Source organism: Polypterus senegalus, chromosome 18 (genome assembly GCF_016835505.1).
Source record: "Polypterus senegalus isolate Bchr_013 chromosome 18, ASM1683550v1, whole genome shotgun sequence".
NCBI classification, from domain to species: Eukaryota; Metazoa; Chordata; class Cladistia; order Polypteriformes; family Polypteridae; genus Polypterus; species Polypterus senegalus.
In genome coordinates, this window is record NC_053171.1 from 52367771 (window position 1) to 52388688 (window position 20918).

The 20918-nt window shown below is 41.4% G+C and overlaps 1 protein-coding gene across 1 annotated transcript; it reads left to right on the forward strand.

The window, feature by feature from the left end:
* The first annotated feature begins 154 nt into the window (after window positions 1–154).
* Window positions 155–2686, forward strand: LOC120518594 (cytochrome P450 1B1). Its single transcript, XM_039741467.1, has one exon. The coding sequence runs from the start codon at window positions 415–417 to the stop codon at window positions 2002–2004; it is 1590 nt and encodes a 529-aa protein (XP_039597401.1). The 5' UTR covers window positions 155–414; the 3' UTR covers window positions 2005–2686.
* The last annotated feature ends 18232 nt before the right edge of the window (window positions 2687–20918 follow it).

A 20918-nucleotide genomic window follows, 5' to 3' on the forward strand; every position in this document is an offset into this window, starting at 1 on the left:
CGCTCGGGGGAGGGGAGGGAGGTGGGGGGCGCCAGGCTACCGCAAGGTTGGGGGGTGGCGAGGAGGACGGCGCGAGCACGCGGGGTAGCACATGGGGGGAGGGGGTGGGCAGCCTCGCCAGAGTCCACATATATAAACGAGAGTGGCGCTCGGGGAAGCTCTCAGAGGCTATCGAGTCCAGTGAGGGTCCGGCCGACCTCGTTCATGTGAGGTATGGGCTTGAGGCGATTTGCACTTGACAGCAGGACACCGAGGGTGTGACGAGCAGATCGAACTTCAAGTCAGCTTTCATTCAGTTCTCCTCTTAAGGTGGACGACACACTGCCACATTCCGAAAACAAAACACTAGAGAACTGGTGACCAGGCTACATCATTTTTCTTCTTCTCCCTTAAAGAAAGCAAGGACTCTTGAGCATGGCACTGTATGGATCAGACTTGGGAGCCAACCGTGGCGGTGGTCCCAGAGAGTGGGGTGTGCATGTGCAGCCCGCACTCCTTGCCTCCTTTTTATTCCTCATCTTTCTGGAAGCTTGCTTGTGGGTACGGAACCTCAGGCAGAACAGACGTCTCCCAGGCCCCTTCGCCTGGCCTGTGGTGGGCAATGCCATGCAGCTGGGGAGCCTGCCCCACTTAACTTTCTCCAGGCTGGCTAAAAAATATGGCAACGTGTTCCAGTTGAGGCTGGGCAGCAGTGAAGTGGTGGTCCTTAACGGAGATGCCATCATCAGGCAAGCTCTCATTAGGTATGGGGCAGAGTTTGCCGGAAGACCCAACTTCACCTCTTTCCAGTTGGTCTCGGGTGGTAAGAGCATGGTCTTTGGGAGTTACAATACGGTATGGAAGAAACATCGGCGCATCGCCCTGTCGTCCATCAGAACGTTCTCTACTGCAAACAGCCAGACCAAGAAACGTTTTGAGGCGCACGTCATGGAAGAGGCTTTGGAGCTGATCCAAACCTTCATCCACCAGACCAGAAAACATGGCTACTTTGAGCCAACCCACGAGCTAACTGTGGCCGCTGCCAATGTCATCTGCGCATTATGCTTTGGAAAGCGCTACTGTCACGAAGACATGGAGTTCAAAGCCCTCTTGGGCAAAGTCAACAGGTTTGGTGAGACGGTCAGCGCCGGAAGCCTAGTGGACACCATGCCTTGGCTGCAGGCCTTCCCCAACCCCATCCGCAGAATTTACAAAGACTTCAAGGATTTAAACCGCGAGTTCTTTGAATTTGTCAAAGATAAGATCATTCAGCATCGGCAAACTTTCAACCCCGAGGTCACACGAGACATGAGCGATGCAATTATCAGCGTGATAGAGCATGGCACGAGAGCGGAGGACGGCCTTACGAAGGAACACGTCGAAGGCACCGTCAACGATCTTCTCGGGGCCGGACAGGACACCATTTCTGCTTCTCTGCATTGGATCCTTCTGCTTTTGATCAAGTACCCCCACATTCAAGTGAAGCTGCAACGTCTGATCGACGCAGAGGTGGGCAGGGACAGGCTGCCCACCTTCGAGGACAAGAGCAAACTGGCCTACCTGGAAGCGTTCATATTTGAGACCATGCGCTTCACCAGCTTTGTGCCCGTGACCATCCCTCACTGCACCACCTGTGACGTCATGATAGACGGCCTGCACATCCCCAAGGACACAGTCGTGTTTATAAACCAATGGTCGGTGAATCACGACGAGAGCAAATGGAAGAACCCTGAAGTCTTTGACCCCAGTAGATTCTTGGATGACGAAGGGGCCATCGATCGGGACCTCACCAACAGCGTGATGATCTTTTCCATAGGAAAGCGGAGATGCATCGGGGACCAGATTGCTAAGTTGCAGGTCTTCCTCTTCACTGCCATCCTCCTGCACCAGTGCACTTTTGAAGCCAACCCAGCAGATAAGCTCACTCTGGACTGCACCTACTCCCTGACCCTGAGGCCCCTTCACTTCACCATGTCTGTCAAGCCACGGGAGGACTGTAAAGATAAAGTGAGTACCCTGTCCTAAAACCAAAGGGACCCAATCGGGCACTTTGACGGGTTAGAGCAACCAATCCGGAATCACGGGCACACAAGACAAATTCAGCCAAAAATGGCCATTTTGTGTCGACCGTGGGGAAGCTGCTCTGCACTGCAACCCAATGTGATAGGTTAGTGGAAATGCTTATGTGATATAAATTATAAGCGTTTTGAGGAAAGGAAGTCCTTCAATAGAAAACTATATAGATTTTTGTATCCTGTCATACTGTTTAACTCTTAAATGCACCATTACAATTAACCAGTTCCTTTTAATTGAAGACTAGCTGTGCTCACCATCTTAACATGGGCTGAAATCGAAATAATCAACGTCGACCTCAGCATTAATGTCTGCAATGCACCATCTACTGGAATGTGTTTTGTGATGCATGTTGTAATAACATGCATTGCAGTTTTCATTCCAACAGATGGCGCACAAGCCTGTGTACTGTATGTACTAATATGACACATGCAATGCATTTTGAAAGGCATCTGCTGGGATGACAGAGACATAACAACCAGACAGTCTCACGGACAGACAAGACTCTTCTCCTTTTATTAAGGGGGATGTAAACGAGACAGAGAAAGTATGCTATTTTACATTTCTTAAGGTATGTGTCATTTCTGTTACTCAATTTCATGGCAAAATAAAATATTTTTATCTATGAGAATCACTATCTTTCCTGTCATCTTTTGAAATGAATGATAAAGGTTTGACCTCAGTGGGCAGTGGCTCCATTAGGGGGTCTCTCAGTAATGGCACCTTAACAAGTGCAATCCCCTTTAGCTTTCTAGCTGTTGTCACCTTGTGGATTTCTAAACAAACTTTTGGATGATAAGTTTTGACAGATTGCAATGATTTGATCTCGGTTAATTGTGACAAGTTCAACATGTGGACCACCCGTCCTCAAATAAAAAGGCAAGTGAAGGTGGTAGTGGGGTCGGGGGGATTGGGGGAGTCTAATTATATAATGATAAAGTTGAATATGAATTCTGAATACACAGGCACCCTGTTGTGGGACCCCCCACAGACACCACAGATAAGGAGCTGCTAATACTGCGTATGTGTTCGTCTGGTCCTCAAATGAAATGGAATGGACAACGTAGTCAGAGATGATGGAATGTCCAAGTTAAAAAGTTATTGAGAAAAAGAAAAGAGCCCGGAAAGCACAAAGATGAACCAGTGGAAGAATGTGATGAAACATCAAACCAAAAGTCTGATGTCCTCAGTGTTGTAATGGCACTGGTCTTCTGTAAAAGAGGGCAGGAAGGACTTGCTGAAGCTGTGGACAGCGCATGACGTTTGTCAGCAGTTGCAGTTTGTGTCCTTCTGTAACTTGTCTTCTATTTGTAAAAAAATGGGGGGCATGGACTGAAGAGAGAACCTGCAGTAGGAGGGGCCCAGGGGTGTATGGTGTGCCAGAGGTTGGTGCAGGACTTGGTAGCACATGTATGAAATTGGAGCAGGTGGTATAAGGAAATAGCAATAAACTGCTGTTTGTCTACGGTAAAGACTGAGCTCATGTTAATCTTGTGACAACTGTCCGACTTCAGGAGGAGCACAGCTGTTAAAGACTTCCACCTCTTCACCAAATGGACAGTCAGTCAGTTTATATCTTTGTAGATGATTAGAATTAATTTGAGAATTTCTATGGAATATGTAATATCTTCATAGCCAATGCATTTTACTACTACAAATAGCTGTGCTGTGCCATGTGTTGGAATGACAGAGACATAGCAACTGGACTGGCACAGAGATGTTATGTTCTGGTAAAATTTTCTGGGCTGTTTTCAGAAGGGTGTGTTTCTGCTATTTTATCTGTGCAAAACCAATAATTACGTATATTGGCGATTTTCAACCAGTGTGCCATGAGGGGTCCACAGGTGTGAAGCAAGGCTTTTTAAAACAAATTATTTAAGGCTTCTTTAAAGAAATATGCTGCAAAAGAAGTCTACGGTGCAAATTTTATACCATTTTATATGATTTATCATTTTAATAATATACACCATATGTGAAATCTAAAGCAATAAATGTATAATTGCATGCATTTATAATCAGTTTACCTGTATCAAATTGTTAAAAATTTCTATACTAAAAATTACTTTGTATAATCAATTTTTATAAACACTTACTAAAATAATTATGCACATTATGTTTATGATGCATATTCACCATGCTGTGTAATTATTTCAAAGAACGGGTCTTCTTGTAAAGCACATATAGCTATGTCTGTTATATCGTGCCTTTCGCATCTATCTATTATATAGTGCCTTTCATATCTATCTATATATCTATTATATAGTGCCTTTCATATCTATCTATTATATAGTGCCTTTCATATCTATCTGTTATATAGTGCCTTTCATATTTATCTATATATCTATTATATAGTGCCTTTCATATCTGTCTATTATATAGTGCCTTTCATATCCATCTGTTATATAGTGCCTTTCATATCTATCTATATATCTATCTACTATATAGTGCCTTTCATATCTATCTATATATCTACTATATAGTGCCTTTCATATCTATCTATCTATTATACAGTGCCTTTCACGTCCACCTATCTATCTATCTGTCTGTCTGTCTTGCACATCCCCTACTGCACAATGGCTGAATTTGATCACACATACACACTCTCTTTACATTTATGTAGTGCTTTTCTCGCTACTCAAAGTGCTTTGCATCAAGCAAGCGGCGAGGGCCCGGGTCATGAACCTGTGATCACCTTACTGCTTGGCGGCAGCACTACTACTGTACCCCCTGCACATAATACAAGTAAAGGCACCTGATATGTTTGAGTATTATTTTTTAGTACAAAGTATCATAAATAAATAGTTTCAAAAATATTTTTAAAAAAGCCACTTTGGAGCAAAAAGGGTTAAGTAATTACTATTATTATTATTTTGTAAATCAATCAAAATTATAGATATTTTTTGTCAGATTGGCAAAAAATGATATATGAGGGGGAGTCAAGCTAAAGTTAGAAAATGGAACGAACCTTAACAAACCTGATGCTGTCATTTCTCAATGTCGTCTCCACCCTTCTCAATGCACTTGCGCCCCCTGCCTGGCAGTGCCGGGATTCCAGCAGGATAAAAGGTTTTCTCTTGTCCTCGCAACCACTCGTGTGCCACTTTCTTCACATTCTCATCTGTCTTGAATCAACGACCACCCAGATGTTTTTTTAGTGGTCCAACAAGGTGTACATCACACGGTGCCAAATCTGGGGAATAAGGAGGATGCAGTAATACTTCAAACTTCAGTTTCTTCAGATAAGTCTTGGTGTTCTTAGCAATGTGTGTGTCATTGTTTTAAAGCAAAAGGACTCCTTGAGACAGCAGTCCCCACCACTTGGATCGAATAGCAGGCTTCACGTTGGTCTCCAGCAAGTCACAGTAAACTTGCACTAGTGACTGTAGGACCCCTCGGCATGTAGTGCGCGACAATAACTCAGGTCTACGAGTGGTTGAGAGGACAAGACTGCTGGAAACCAGGCACTTCCAGGCAGGTGGCACAAGTATATTGAGAAGGGTGGAGACTCCATTTAGAAATGACAGCATCAGTTTTTAAGGTTCATTCCATTTTCTAAAAAATCCCACTTTCTAAATTTAGCTTGACTCCCCTTCGTATTTTTTGGTGTTCCACAGAATTTTAATAATTAGCTTGTGTAAAATGAGATGAAAAAGGTTGAAAATCGCTGATGTATATTAATTTAGGTGATCCAGCAGGGCTGCTTTCCTAGGGTAAAACTGTGAGTTTTATGACATTTGAAGCGTCAGGCTCTTCGTCCCCGGTTTGTATTTCTTGGGAGCAACTGGAACTGGCGTTAACTCTTTTGAAAACTTTAGAGTTCCATTCGATCAGCTTTGATTGCTGACTTCTTTCAGGCTCTCAGAATTGATCAAAAAATAAGCTAAACGGATGAGCATTTCTTTCTTCCGGAGTTTACATTGTTAATTTAGCCATTGTTTTAATAACTGTATTTTGTAATTGTTCTAGGGGCTTAGCCCCCAGTTCACTTCGCTTGCCAAACCCAGGCCTGGGGTACACACCAGACACTCCGCATCTCTGCCGCTCGCGTATGTGGATTTCACTTTCACCAAACAACAAATCTTTTAATTCTCGCAGATACACCTTAGACGATCTACAAGTCTCCGATTTAAAGTTTAAAGCTGAACAATATACTCAATCTCTTTTTCCATTCCGTTATTTCACTGAGTAATAACTGCCATTTGTTTGCACCAATGCGATCTTTACTATCCTTTTTTTGAGACTTTTGAATTTTAGTACTTTCATTATCTCTAACCTGCTCGGCATGTGTATTGTGGCAACGTTTTTGAATTCTTTACGACGTTCTACTTTGTCATCTACTCTTTGTCTTTTATTTCTGGCCCTGTGCATCATTAAATCTTTTGGCACAAAGTCTCGTCTTGCGGGGCGTGAAAGCATCTCCCTGAGAAAGTCACATCTCCTCCCAGGCTAAAAAGTCACGTGTTGTCCCAGGATTTTTTTTATTATAATAGAGAGATATAATTTAGAGTTTGCTACTATTAATAAATTGCCAATTATTGAACTGATTTTTCTGCCTGCCATCGTTGCAATTAATGCCGAGATGTTCTGGCCCCTTTTACTGTGGACACAGGCGGGAGTGGCGGCCTCAAAACACATTCTGAATATTCATGTTTGGCGAGTATTCTTTAATAGTTAGACTTTGAATTAAAATGTAACACACATTCAGTTAAGCTTCCTAGTCTCTAAGGTTTTACCGTGTAACATGTTAGGTATGATACTTAGCTTCTGAGGTGGCATGTGAAATATTATTAACGTAACACATACAAAGAAGTGTGGCCCCTGATGTTTTATTATAAAGCACACGTTAGTTAAATGCCGCTTAACCTCTGAGGTTACTGATGAAAAGTGATTATCTTGTATGGCTTCTAGGCATATATCAACCAACGCTCTGTAAACGATATTGAGTCACGCTAACTCGATTTTTACAGCAAACTTATAGCTAATTGATATCATAAAGATAAAACTGTCTCAGACCAGAAGCAATAATCCTGGAGTCAGAGTAATTGTCTTCACTCCTGTTTGTTTGTTAGAACAACTGCTGAAACATAACATCTGACTCATGAAACACTCATAACAAGGAAAAAATGTCTACACACAGGACATCAGCAAAAGCAATATATGATAGTGTTATAAAGGCAATAGCACCGACGCTTAAAATTAGTTTGAATAAATGTCTGCCAACTGCAAAAACAAAAGTTACTCATCACTTGTACTCACTGAAACTTGTTACAGTCATGTTTTAGCCAGCATTTCTCCCCTGGCTGCGGTTCAAAATTGTGTTTCTGGTCTGTTTTGTACCACTTATTTGTATTTATGTTTGTTGTGTTTATTAAGTATATTGTTTTTCGTGTTTAGGTGTAAGTAGATTAGGCCCTTGTGTTTTGTGGGTGGTTCCCAAGGGGCGGGGCACACCTGCCAATCACCAGCAGGACCAGCCCTCCATCCTGTTTAAGGGAGGACCTTCCGTAGTTCCTGGCGGTTCATTTCAAATGCGCTAGATAGTGGAGAGTTCTTGTGATTACTGCGCTTTATGCTGTAATAATAATAATAATACATTTTATTTATATATACCCTGTGCTCCGTTTCTCAACTACGTCTTTGGATTCAGTTTTGAGACTGTGTTTTATGATTCTTCAACGTCTGCTCTGTTGTTTGACTACGCCTCTGGATTTGTATTGGGACTTTGTTTTCTGCGATTGCCCTGCTTTTTCAGGCAATCCCAGTAAGCTCTTTGGAGCTTCTCATATTGAAGAGCCTTTTATAAAGCTTTTCTTTTATAAAGATTTTTCTCAGCTCTTCGGGTTTCAAGTTGGGGTTTTCACTGCATTTTCCCCTCTAGTGGATAATTAGTGACTCCCGAGTCATGACAGTTAACTGCCTTTGTATCACATTCTTAAAAAACAGCTTCTCCATGACCTATAGAAAAAAATCAGGGCTTGCTCTGTTTTAGTTCATTGACCCTTTCATATTTAGAAAGGTGACTCCAGGATGCTAGCCTTAGTTTCAAAGAAAAAGCCATAACTTAAACTGGGAAAAAGTAAAAAAAAAAACACTGACATTGGATGGAAGGTGACTGGAAAAGCATCTTATGCTCAGCATCCTAGAGTTGTCTTTTCTCGGTTGCAGGTGACACTGGGATTTGGTGTGTACTTAAGGAAGAAGCCAACTGAGGACCTGGAAGGTGTTTGTTTCTCACACTCTGATGTTCTTCTCTTCTTATGAAGTTGTCCATCTAGACCAGGGGTGGGCAAAGTCATTCCTGGAGGGCCGCAGTGGCTGCAGGTTTTTGCAACAACCCAGTTTCTTAATTAGAAATCAATCCTTGCCAATAATTCAATTTCATGGCTTGTTAGTGTTTTAACTCTGCCATGTCAGGCCATTCTCATATCCTAGATTTTTATTTCTTTCTAATGATATCATCTAAATGAGATGAAGTCTAAAATGTATGAATAATATTCTCTCTTTCACTTTTTTCTCTTCACTTTCCTCCCAAGTATTTAATTAAACCAAATAGTGCACAATACACACAGGTGTAAATTGAAACAAGCAAAATGGAGAAATGCTGCTTTCTTTTGTCATTTGAATCTTAGCTAATAAAAAGCCACTAGAAACCAAGAAATCAGCTGTTTAAGACTAAAATAAGCAATAAGGGTTCAAAATCCTAATGAGCGAGGCAACTAAAATGAAGCAGAAGAGTTACTTGAGAAATAATTGCCACTGCGGCCCTCCAGGAATAACTTTGCCCACCCCTGATCTAGACCTTTGTCTTTTTTTTTTTCCTACCCTGGCCAGGTCAAATATTTCTAAATATATAAAATTACATTATGCTTCCATGTTTGTCTGTGTTATATAGCACCTTTCACATCTCTCTATCTATCATTATAAAGTGCATTTCCTTCCCATACTTCTGTTCATCTGTCTAAATATCTTTCATATCTATCTATTATAAGTGCCATAAATGTATGGACAAGTGTCCTGAAGGAGATAGAGGATAATTCCTTGCCTGGCCAGGAGGCCATAACAAAGAAAAATGGACAAATGGATTTTCCAGACAGGAGTGAACAGGAACCCTTAGTGAAAAAACAAGGTTTGGATTCTTTATCCCCCAATACACTAGATGGCAGCATCCCTGGGTTAGGATCCTCACACAAACACAAGGAGGGCATGCTGGGACCTGTAGTCCCGTGGGCCAACCCTAGCGAGTTCAATGGGGACAGCCGGGATTAATCATCCCTACTTTCAGGGACATCTGTTTCACCCAGCAATGCTTGCAGTGGTCTACGCCCGAACACCGGAAGGGGTCCCAAGTCGCAGATAAAAGAAGCCACTTAACCTCATCCAAGGGAGTCTGAGTTGGGAGGCAGAGGACAACACTTCCTTGAAAGAAGAGGAGTAGGACGAAGAAGGAAGAAAAATCTTTATTGTGTGCCATACTGTGTTATAAAGAAGATTTTAGATGGGCCCATGAAGGTACTGGAAAGAATAAAATCACTGTGTTTGAATATGTGACTGTGCCTGTGTTAGTTGTGTCCCGGGTTTGGGACTCATTGATGACCCCCATCTTTCACCCTATCTCACTTATATAGCATTTTCCACCAATCTTCTATTGAGGGTGGCTTTCCTTCTTATCTGTCTGCCTATGTTCCAATAAATTATTGAATGAATTAATTATTTAGTGGCTATTTATCATATACAGTAGTGCCTTTCATGTCTATCAATCTATCTGGAAGTCCAAGGAGGTTCTGCTCAAGCTTTACAACACACTGGTGAAGTCTCGTCTGGAGTCCTGTGTACAGTTTTGGTCTCCTTTACTTTGAGAATATAAAACATTCTGTATATATAAATAAAGTATTGTTTTTTCAACACCATCTGAAAATGGAGAAGCCAGTATTTTTATTTCTAATTCTTGAGAGCATACAAAGCGCTCACACTCCCTGACAATTTAAATGAGCACACCTCTGTCATTTTTCTTCCATTGCTTTACCATATTAAAACATCACAATAGTTGCCAGAACTTTTTGCTTAATAGTAAAGAACTGTCAACCCATAGGGTACAGACACGAAAGGATCCCTCCCAGACTCCTAGGAGTGCTCCAAGGCAAAGCCATGCTCTTTCTTTATTTATCACATTTAGAGGCTAAACAGCTAGGAGTTAAGGTAGAGTGACACAAAAATGTGTTTTGTTTGGCATTTTCAAACATCGCAAATTTTCTTTCTGTTGGGCTTCTCCAAAGACCAACGAAGCCACTCATCATCTCGAGATAAAGGAAGCAGATACTAAAGTTCACCCATGGCAAAATCATTCTGACAGGACTTCTTCTCTGCAGCTGTTCCTTCTGCTCAGCTACTGGACATGAAAGAGCAGAACGAGGATCAGATACGCTTTACTTATCAAGCAGTGCAGTAAAAGTCAGCCAATCTCACTGCCAGGAAGTGCCCTCTACCCTATAAATCTGGAGAGTCTCTCACAGTTCCCGATGGAGGGTCTTACTAACATTGGCCCAAAACTGACACGCTTCAGATATTCAATCCATCTTAGAAGTTCAGAAGTTTCGAATGTGCTAGTGAGGCAGCAAGTCTTTTTTTTTTTTGTGTATTTTGCTGTGCTTATCCTTATTTTTTACCATTCTGCTCTGTTTTTTTTTTTACTTCGCCTTTGGATTGTGTATTGAGGCTTGTTCATCTTTTTTGCCACGTGTGCTAAACAGAACTTCATGTACATACAGAGAATTTTTTGTGCTAATAAATCTATTATTATTGTTTTTTTAAAGACTCTATGTGGCCCTTTTTCTATCCAGCCAGGACTTTTTTGAGAGGATTCACCCCCGTAGTAGGCATTTCTGGGAGTGTGCTTTGGGAATCCTAGTCATAACAGGTGTGCTCAAACACATCTCTGGGGGTCTTTTGTGCCGGGTGCTGTCATGCAATTCAGTGCTTCCTCTCACCATCCCAAACGTATACTCTTTAACTTAATTTTGCAGTTTCTTCACAGTATACATTTTTTATTGACTGTCCGTGTCTGTCTTCATCTAAATTTGCCCTTGCTATTGATAAAGTTGATCTGATTAAATCTAATCTAAACAAACATGAAACTGGAATAAAACAATACGACGCCCGTTAGTGAAAGCAGTGTAAAGATGCTAGGGAGCTTGTTAAATCCATGAGATTCAAGGGTATAGTGGTGGGGAGACCACAGAGACAACACTGGCACACGTAACAACAAGCATAGCACATTAGTTTGTGGAATGAAAGGCCACTTTTCATTCTGCTGATATCCCACAAGAGGTCCTTACATGTCTTGCTGTTTCTGTCCACTCTGTCTAATATCATGGGGCTTCACCAGGCTCAACACTTTGACCTGAAGTTTCTTCACTAACCTGTGTCTCTTTAAGAGACCCCGTAATTAGGGTCTGAGTTACTAATGGTGGCCAAACACTTTGGATATTCAATTCATCTTAGAAGTTCAGCGTGCTCTGATCAGGTCCAGGGGGTAATCAAGACAAGACTTTGAGGGGGTTAGCAGACCGGCGTCATGGCCCCTTTGGCGGTCAGCTTCCACATTCACCATCAACTTTTCTACTATTCTGCATGATGCATGGCGGGGCTGAGACGGTGGCAAAAATTATAATGAAATTTCCATAATTACTCAAGTGCATAAGCGACAGTGCAGGTTTAGTGACCCCTCACTATCAATCTGTAGCCCCTGATCATTAAACAGACATATTGGCTTGGCTTTTTAAATAATAATCTACCAGGATCGTGTGCATTAACGACAAAGCATTAGAGCGCTGCTGTGTGGAGATTAGAAAATAAACAAAAATCTGGCAGCTGCTCCAAACTGAACTTTCAGATTCCAATAAAAACAACTGGAAACGTCCCCCTGGTTTTGAACAATATTTTCATTATTGAAGAAAAAGCAACTTGAGCGCCACAGGACACGATGAAACAAGAACTCTCTGTGGCTCGCACAGATGAATTCCAACTTTTAGTGCTCTGATTTGTTTGTCAAATTCTTATCAAGGGGCTTGATTCTGGGGGGCTCACTGCTCTTGGAACTGTGTGCCAGTGCAGAATCTTCATGTTCTGCCCATAATCAACATACCATCCCTTATGGCACTTAACCTGCTTATAATCAAACTGTTTAAAATGTACATGCACAATAATAATTAGGAAAAGCACTATATAAATAGATGACCGCTGATACCCCGTGTGACTCGTAGCATACTGAATCTGTCAGTGCCCTCCTCAAACAAATTATGAAAAATCAACCTCTTGCCTTGGGGAACGTAAAGACACTACGTAAAATGACAAGACTGCAAGTTCAACTGCCCCTCTGACTTACTGCACAGCTCTTAACAATGTCACTTTGCCCGCCAACACCCCACCTGTTGAATTACTGATTTAATGAAATCTAAATTATTTATACATTGTGGCACACGTGTGTTTTGAGGACATCTTAAAGGCTTCCAGAGAGGCTGCACAACCACCCTGAATTGAGAGGGAGCGCTGTCACTAACCTCTTCTCCTTTGTCGCACGCAGCTCCATGGCTCGCTCAGCGGAGGACTTCTGACCCACTTCTGACACCCCGACCAGTGACTCCACCGCAACTGAGGCATCTCAGATCTTTTGAGGATCCTTGACTTTTCAGCACCTTCGAGTTCTGTTCATTTTGACTTTGTTTCACTCAGCCATTAAATGAGGGAACCGTCTGGGACCCCAACACTCCTTTGGTTTCTTCTGTTCCATATTTACAATATCTTTGCAGCATGTTTTCACAAATGTGCATAAATTACATTAACGCAAATATCAAATGTTGTACAGTTGCATGTGCGCCTAAAATAAGGTAACCCCGTCAACGCGACGGCATGAGGGGGATGCGGTTGCTTACGCCTTCTTCTCCCTCACCTGCAGACCAGAGGACAATCCCCAGGACACGCTTGTGCGATCACTTCGGATTTGCCCCAGAAGTCTAAAACCTGTGGCCCGGATTTTATCGAAAAGGCACAAGTATTTAAGGGCATGTCACAGAGGATGACTTTCCATCGATTTTCATAACGTACCCATGAAGACATAGTCACTGAGTCAATGCAACTAGTTCACAACTCGCCCCCTCAAATCAGCCTGGCTGGATTTTTGTTTTTAGTTGGAGGGGCAGGCTGTGTGTGCAGGAGGGCTGACAACCAATAAATGCCCATCTGGAAGAATAGTACACAGAATATAGAAGTGAGGAAACTTGGGAATTTTCAAGCTTGCAAATGGGAGAAGCTTGTATGTTTGATGGTTTATGTACCACAATAGAATAGAAACAAGAAGAAAATGGGCAAAGATTGTGGTCGAATGTGCCATACCTGATTGTTACGAGGTGAAAAAGAAAAATAAGAATAAAATAAAATAAAAATAACAACAGTGCGGTAAACTCGGAGTGGGGGGCAGTGCGGTGTTAATGGGGTGGTCAGCAGATTGTGCATTCACGTGCAGACTGGCAAGGTCTGGCTGATTGCCTCGTTATCACCTGCACCTGCTAAGAGAAGATAAAAGGAAAGTCCAAGCGGTACAAGGAAGAAAGAAATGGAGAACAAGTGGAGAACGTTTAGAGGCAGAGTTTGAACAGAAACACTAAGGCAAAATTCACGAGTGCAAACCACTGGAACCCGTGGAAGAAGAGGGGAGGCAGTGTGATCGGCACCTGTAGGAAATGGAGCCCCGATGACGTTCCTGTTGAACCTGAATTTAGAAGCAACGGTGTAGATGAACCTTCCCATGGACCCAAGGAGTGTGCATAGAGCACATGGTGGGCTGGCAAGGGGCATCATGGCCAATAGGAGGGACAATCTCAGCTATTGGAGTCACCGCCAACTGGGAAGACCCGCTTGGGTGAGCTGGGGAGTGACAGCCATGATAAGACTTGCCGAGGAGCCAGAGCTCAAGTCGTTGAGCGTTTCCTAATGGGATTTTCAACTATTTATTGCTTGTTTTTTTAACTTACACAAATGCACAGGCTTTTATTACTGATTATATATTGAATTATTTTATTTATAATGTTCACTGCACTTTATTATTTGGACTTTTTTTTTTTTTTAAATAAACATGCATTTTGTGCTTTGGCTAATGGAACCTGGTTGTTGTCTTTCACTTGTCACTGTGCTCTACTAGGTGGTCATGTGGACAGATTAGTGGCGGGTATGCCACCCGTATATTGACCCCTGACACTGATAATCCTTTACACAGCACCAGTTCTCCCAGGCAGCACGCTGTGAAAAAAAGGGTCGAGCAAGACTGCACTGTAAAGCTGCCACACGGGTGCTAAACCTGGCATTCCCAGTGACTTTTAGTTATGTAAACTGACACAATCCGGCGAAAGGATCAGCAACTGCCATTGGCAAATGTGATACTTGGCTTCTAGTCGTAGAGTGTAACATGACTTCGGCTTTAACAACAGTAGGATGGGCCAGTGGCGGTGAGAGATGAAGATGGGAGACAGCTGCAGGAAGAAGAGTGTGCCAAGCAGGAACCCACGTACCCAAACAGGAATGGACAATTTAGAATATTAAACTTTCAACAGACTATTTCTTGATTGCTGGTTTTAATTGCATTATCAAGTTCTCATTCTTTTACCTTTCTGTTTTTATAAAGGAGAGCATGGGTTTTGTTTTAGTGCATGTGTGTTAATGCAGGTGTGGGTAAGCCTGGCCACGGACCTTAGCTGCCGACTTCAAGCAGTCACTGCATGCGAGGGATATGTGACAGTCCTAAATATGACAATGGCTTTAATAGATCTGCCATTGCTGTGTCCAAACATTAGGGCGCCCTGAAATGGGGGGACTTGAAGATAAAGTGTTGTCACTTCTACATGATGTGACTGAAATGTGTGCAACCAGAGCCTACAATGCTCACTTTAATCACATCTGATGCTCAAAAGAAGAGGCCATTATATTAAATCAAAAACTGGCAGATATAATCTACACCACTCACACAGATAAATAATAATACAAATGAATGATGATAATAATAATAATACAGCTAGTGGGCACTATTATATCATCGATGGTAAAACACACTAAAACAGGTTCTGCTAGTCCTCACCACCTGGCACAAAAAATAGCTGCACAGTTCAGGATCACAGGAACAGCGGCACAGCATTGGGTGCAAGTTGGGAGCTAACCTTCAATGGGGAGCAGGATATATTTATTTATTTATTCACTCTTATCATTTAATCCAGTTTGATACTGACATGGATTTTCTTGCTTTTTATATGCGTGTGTGTATATATATGTATGTGTGTGTGTGTATGTAAGTGAACATTTGTGTGTTTGTGTATATATATATATATATATATATATATATATATATATATATATATATATATATATACACACATACACTCTTCTTTGCTTGAAGACACAACTCCTTGCATGGGACCGCACAGTTAGAAAATAAGGAAGTCATTTGGGAAGTGGTTCCAAATGACCTCAGCGCCTGGTCACAGCTCATCTCCCGGCGTGGCTGCCATTCCGTGCCTTTTGTGAATCACACTACACATGAAAATGTTTTGTTTTAGTAGCCCCTTCCCAGATCCCCTTAGATAGGAAAAGCCCAGAGTTTAAACATTCCAGATGTCGTTGCAGATGCCCCTGGTTTAGCACGCTGCTTCTCTAATCCCATGTGCCACATTTACAAAAAAAAACACAACTCTCTCTTTTTTTTTTTTGGAAAGCATTAGGCAAGATTTCCCAGAGCGATAGTCAATAGTTACTAACAAAGCATCTTGCAGAGTTTCACTCTTGAACACTCAAACAGATTTCATTTCGATTGTCAGAGTCATACCAGACACGTAACTCCATTTCCCAAAATGGACCCACTCAGGTCTTTCCAGAATTCCACTGAGGCTGGTGAAGATTCTGTGAAGAGCGTAGCCCATGCAGTCGGCTCAATGTGCGACCCCAGTCTCTTACCTCTATATTAAAGGTGCCAAGGTATAGTGGATGGCCCCTCCAAGTTGAGGATACCTCTAGATCCAAAGGTCCACCACAACAGGCATCCAAAAAGTCTGCTACAGTTTATTGAATTTTTGCAAAAAGAAAAAAAATATTTTGTGCAATTTAGGCCAAATGAAATGGTGTGTTGCATTGTGTAACAATATGAGCAACACATAAGAGAACACGAGAAAACCAGCTTAAGTTTGGTAGTAGACACAGACAAGATCCATCATGATGACACAAAAAAAATAGCTAAGCACTGCCCAAATCAAGCAACTGGTTCAATGGACCATTGCCAGGCTACCAAAGATAATGACTGTGTTAAAAGCATCAGTGGAAGAAGGGATTACCGAAATACTGGCCGTGTCATAAAGGGAGAAGATTACCGTATGTCAGGCAAATCGGACAGAAAAGGCATCTTCTGCTTAACCTCCTTGCCCACCTCTTCCTATTGTAGATGTCTATGAGCTCAGTTATAATGATGTGCCGGGCAACCAAACAGGCCGAATATGCAGGATTTGAATAGAAATACGTCAGTAACAAAATTGGGGTCTCAAAATGTTTTCTTATTATATACTATTGCCACAACAGTTTTCCTCCAAAATGCAACAAATTGGCCAGGCTAAGCACTGGCTTAATTTACACTCTTAACGTTAGTTTAAAATGAGAACCAAATGAGTTTGAAATACAGAACACCACCCAGGTAGCGTTTTTCTAAAGACCAACATGGAAAAAAATTAAAAAAGTGTTAAATGTAAGGAAATTGACCGGGATTTATAGGATGCCGCTAGTACAGGTCTGGGGTGGCTGTGTTCAGCGTTTTTCTATCTACAGTCGTGGCCAAAAGTTGTCAGAATGACGCAAGAATTAATTTTCACAAAGTGTGCTTCTTCACTGTTTTTAGATCTTTTTGTCAGATGTTTCAATGGTGTACTGAAGTAGAATTCCAAGAATTTCATAAGTTTCAAAGGCTTTTATTGACAATGACATTACATTTATGGAAAGAGTCAATATTTACAGTGTTGGCCCTTCTTTCTTTTTCATGACCTCTGCAATTCACCCTGGCATGCTGGCAAACAACTTGTGAGCCAAATCCTGACTGATGGCAGCCCATTCTTGTATAATCAATGCTTGGAGTTTCTCAGAATTGGTGGGTTTTTTTTGTCCCCCCGCCTCTTGAGGATTGAACACAAGTTCTCAATGGGATTAAAGGTCTGGGGAGTTTCTTGGCCATGGACCCCAAATTTCGATGTTTTGTTCCCTGAGCCACTTAGTTATCACTTTTGCTTTATGGCCCGGTGCCCCATCATTGCACCAAACTGTTCTTGGATGGTTGGGAGAAGTTGCTCTCAGAGGATGTTTTGTAATTCTACTTCAGTATACGACAGAAACATCTGACAAAAAGATCTAAAAATACAGAAGAAGCAAACTTTGTGAAAACCAATACTTGGGTCATTCTCAAACATTCTGGCCACGACTGTACTTTCACTGTAGTTTATTTTTAGGATAAATAGTTATCACTCAGTTTGCAGTGTCCAGATTTGGTCTTGTTAAAATGTTGAATTACAAATGTTGCTTTTATTGCTTCTGATTTTTTTTCTTTTTCATGAATGGATTAAAGTTGGACAGTTTAACATCTGTGGCAGAGAGACGGGCACTAAGCAAACTCCTGTCAATCATGAAGAATCCACTGCATCCACTTAACAGGATCATCTCCAGGCAGAGGAGTAGCTTCAGTGACAGACTTTTGTCACTGTCTTGTTCCACTGACAGACTGAGGAGATCATTCCACACCCACACTATGCGACTCTTCAATTCCACCCGGGGGAGTAAATGCGAACATTAATTTTATTTTAATTCTTTTCATTTTTATTACTATTTAATTTAATATTGTTTCTTTGTATCAGTATACTGCTGCTGGATTATGTGAATTTCCCCTTGGGATTAATAAAGTATCTATCTATCTATCTATCTATCTATCAATATCACTGTGTAGCTAAAAGCAACTTTGCTATCCTTATAAACTGCCGCATGTAACCTTGCATTTCATGTTTACAACTACTCTCGTCAAGCTACGCACCTGGGCACCATTTCAGATTTAATATTCCATTCATGAAATCTTTAGAGCTGTCATTTATATTTTTTTCAGGATCATTTACACTGTAAGATGTATTTTTGAAGTCTTTTCAATTTCATAGATAGATAGATAGATATCTTCAGTTAAAAGTTCAATTTTTATTTTCATTATTTCAACCCCATTCTCTGTTCAAAAGTGTTACTTATGAAGGCCTTAAAACCACTTTAGTGTTTTTTTTGGTCTGATGCCTCCTGATTTACCAGCACAAAAAATCTGCCACATATGATATTTCGTTCGACTCATCTTGATGTCTGTTTATTCAAGATGTTGAATTTTCTTGGGATCCCCCCTGCCCAAATTTGCCCTCTAGACCCAAAAGCCACCAGTTTCAATCCACCATATTTTGTGCAAGAAATGACACCCTTATGCTGAAGAGTAAATCAATAGCGATCTTCAGCAAAAATGAGCGCAAGGACTTGTTGTTGTGCATGCCACATCAACTAAACCCTCTAATGAGATACAAAAGGGTCAAAGTTAATCGTTTTCACAAAACGTCAAGGTTGCTGATCATGGAGTGATCATATTTCTGATATGTGATTCTTTGCCAGTGGTCCTAGCCCTCTAAAAGCCACTCTTAGAAGATTAAAAGTAACAAATTTCAAATATCAGCATGTGGAGTATTGTGCTAGACTATTTCAACGTTATTTTTGATCCTTTACTAGGGATCAAGGCCTCTGTGGACCTCTATTACACATTTCTATTACAATCCAGAATCTTTACACTTTAAATATTTAAATTGAAGCAGATATTGTTAATATTTCAAATTTTTGACAGAGATAGACTCCTTTATTATGTACTTCTACCTCATGGAGTAATTCATTACATTTCTTATTAACGCTATATATTAGGGTGGCTAAAGCTAATTTGGACTTTTTCAAAACTGACTAAGGCACTTCTATACGTCACAACTCAGCTCCTCCTCAAAGGCTAAAGAATGAACTTCAAGAGCACCTTTGCAGTACAACTCTGTGGTACTCACCAGGGCCTGATTGGGACAGAATATCAAGACGTCAAGAAGGTGTCCCACAATTTTAGCATCTTCACTTGCTAACACCACCTCTGATAAGAAAAAGCATTGGGACATTAAAAACACATATTCTACAAGCTAAGGCAGCAGTTTCATTAATAATGACCCACTCAATCGAAAACGTAAATCAGGAAGCACCAATGAATGTTATTTCAAAAACATGCACATCTATGGATTTGACACTTTTAAATGAGGTTAACATGCTAAGTACACACATACCAGTCAGTCAGGTCCCGTGTCAGACGTAGTGTTGATTGTTGAAATTCACCAAAGTGTTTTGTCAAGTGAATTTGCTGGGCTCACCGGTAACCATGTTCAACAAATTTTTCCCTGAAAATTCACTGTGTGGTTAGTTTAGACCATTCTGTTTTATTTTTTTTCTTGCAAAGCCCCATGATGCTTTGCAAGGCCATCCTGATATCACAGAGTTGTGCAGTATTGGATGGGTATGTCACTACTCACTGCCTGTCCAACTGTGCTGCTCATGAGTGCTGCAAGGGTAATCCACCTCACACTTTATTGCACTATCCAATCTACTTTGCGCATACGTGAATCATTTATGGCATATACACGCATGCATGATGTCACTACCTATTCAAATTTGTACCATGCATGCATTTTAAAAAAATAAATAAATATGCAGTATTTTCGTTTGAGGGACATTAGTTGACCATAATAACAATTTTATGAAAATACAGGGAGATTCACTCGAAAGAGGCCCTTAATATTCTGTTTTAACTCTCGTTAGGATGATGCAATCTGAACCAAAACAATACGTTTCGGGGGGCGAATAGCAGCGATTTCATGTTGGATGCCACAGTTGTTCTGATAGACTTTTCCTTTGAACAGACCCAAAAGGAAGAAGTCTGGTGGTGTCAGATCCGGCGACCATGGTGGCCAAAGCCCCTTTGAAATAACCCTGTTGCAGAAGAAGGACTCCATTTCTGACAAAAGCATTCACACGAATGAGAGGTGAGAGGGATGTGGGCCGTTAACCGGAAATGGTTGAGAGGAGGGCAAGACTTGAAAAAATCTCTTGCCAGTAATCTCGTCTCGTCTCAAGATTATCTTTTATAACAGAGAGACTAGCCGTGCCCCGCAGCACCACCCATGTAGAAGTGAAACAGGACAATGAGGAGGGCCCCGCTAGGCTCCCCACTCCAGAAGTCCCATCTCCCCCTCACCTCGGTCCACAGCCTCTGTCTCGGATTAGCGTAAGTATATTGCTCCTGCAAGCAAACTATGATTCTTAGCGCGATGAGAGAAGTCGCAAGATCAAGCAAATTGTAGAATAAAACCTGATCTAAATCCGTTAAGAAGTTCTTTCGTGTGCTAGCTAAGTGGAGGTAAGGTACACACCCCAAGGATGGTGTGCGAGTGAGGAGGTCCCCGCTCCCCTCTCCTCTCGACCCACTGCATGTCTCTCAGATTCGTGCAAATAAATCGTACAGCAAGCGAACTATGATACATAGTGCAATGAGAGTCACAAAATCAACTGGAATGTTCAAGCAAATTATAGACAAAAAACAGATTTAAAACCGTCAAGTAGTTTTCTCATGAAAAGCAAACACACATATGGACAGACATGTTGGATTTAATATAAATCTATATATTACAGTATACATGCACACACACACACTGATCAGACACAACATTAAAACCAATGACAGGTGAAGTGAGTAACAT

What these genes read in the sequence shown, in the direction of transcription:
- LOC120518594 (XM_039741467.1), top strand. Translation starts at nt 415, where the DNA reads ATGGCACTGTATGGATCAGACTTGGGAGCCAACCGTGGCGGTGGTCCC.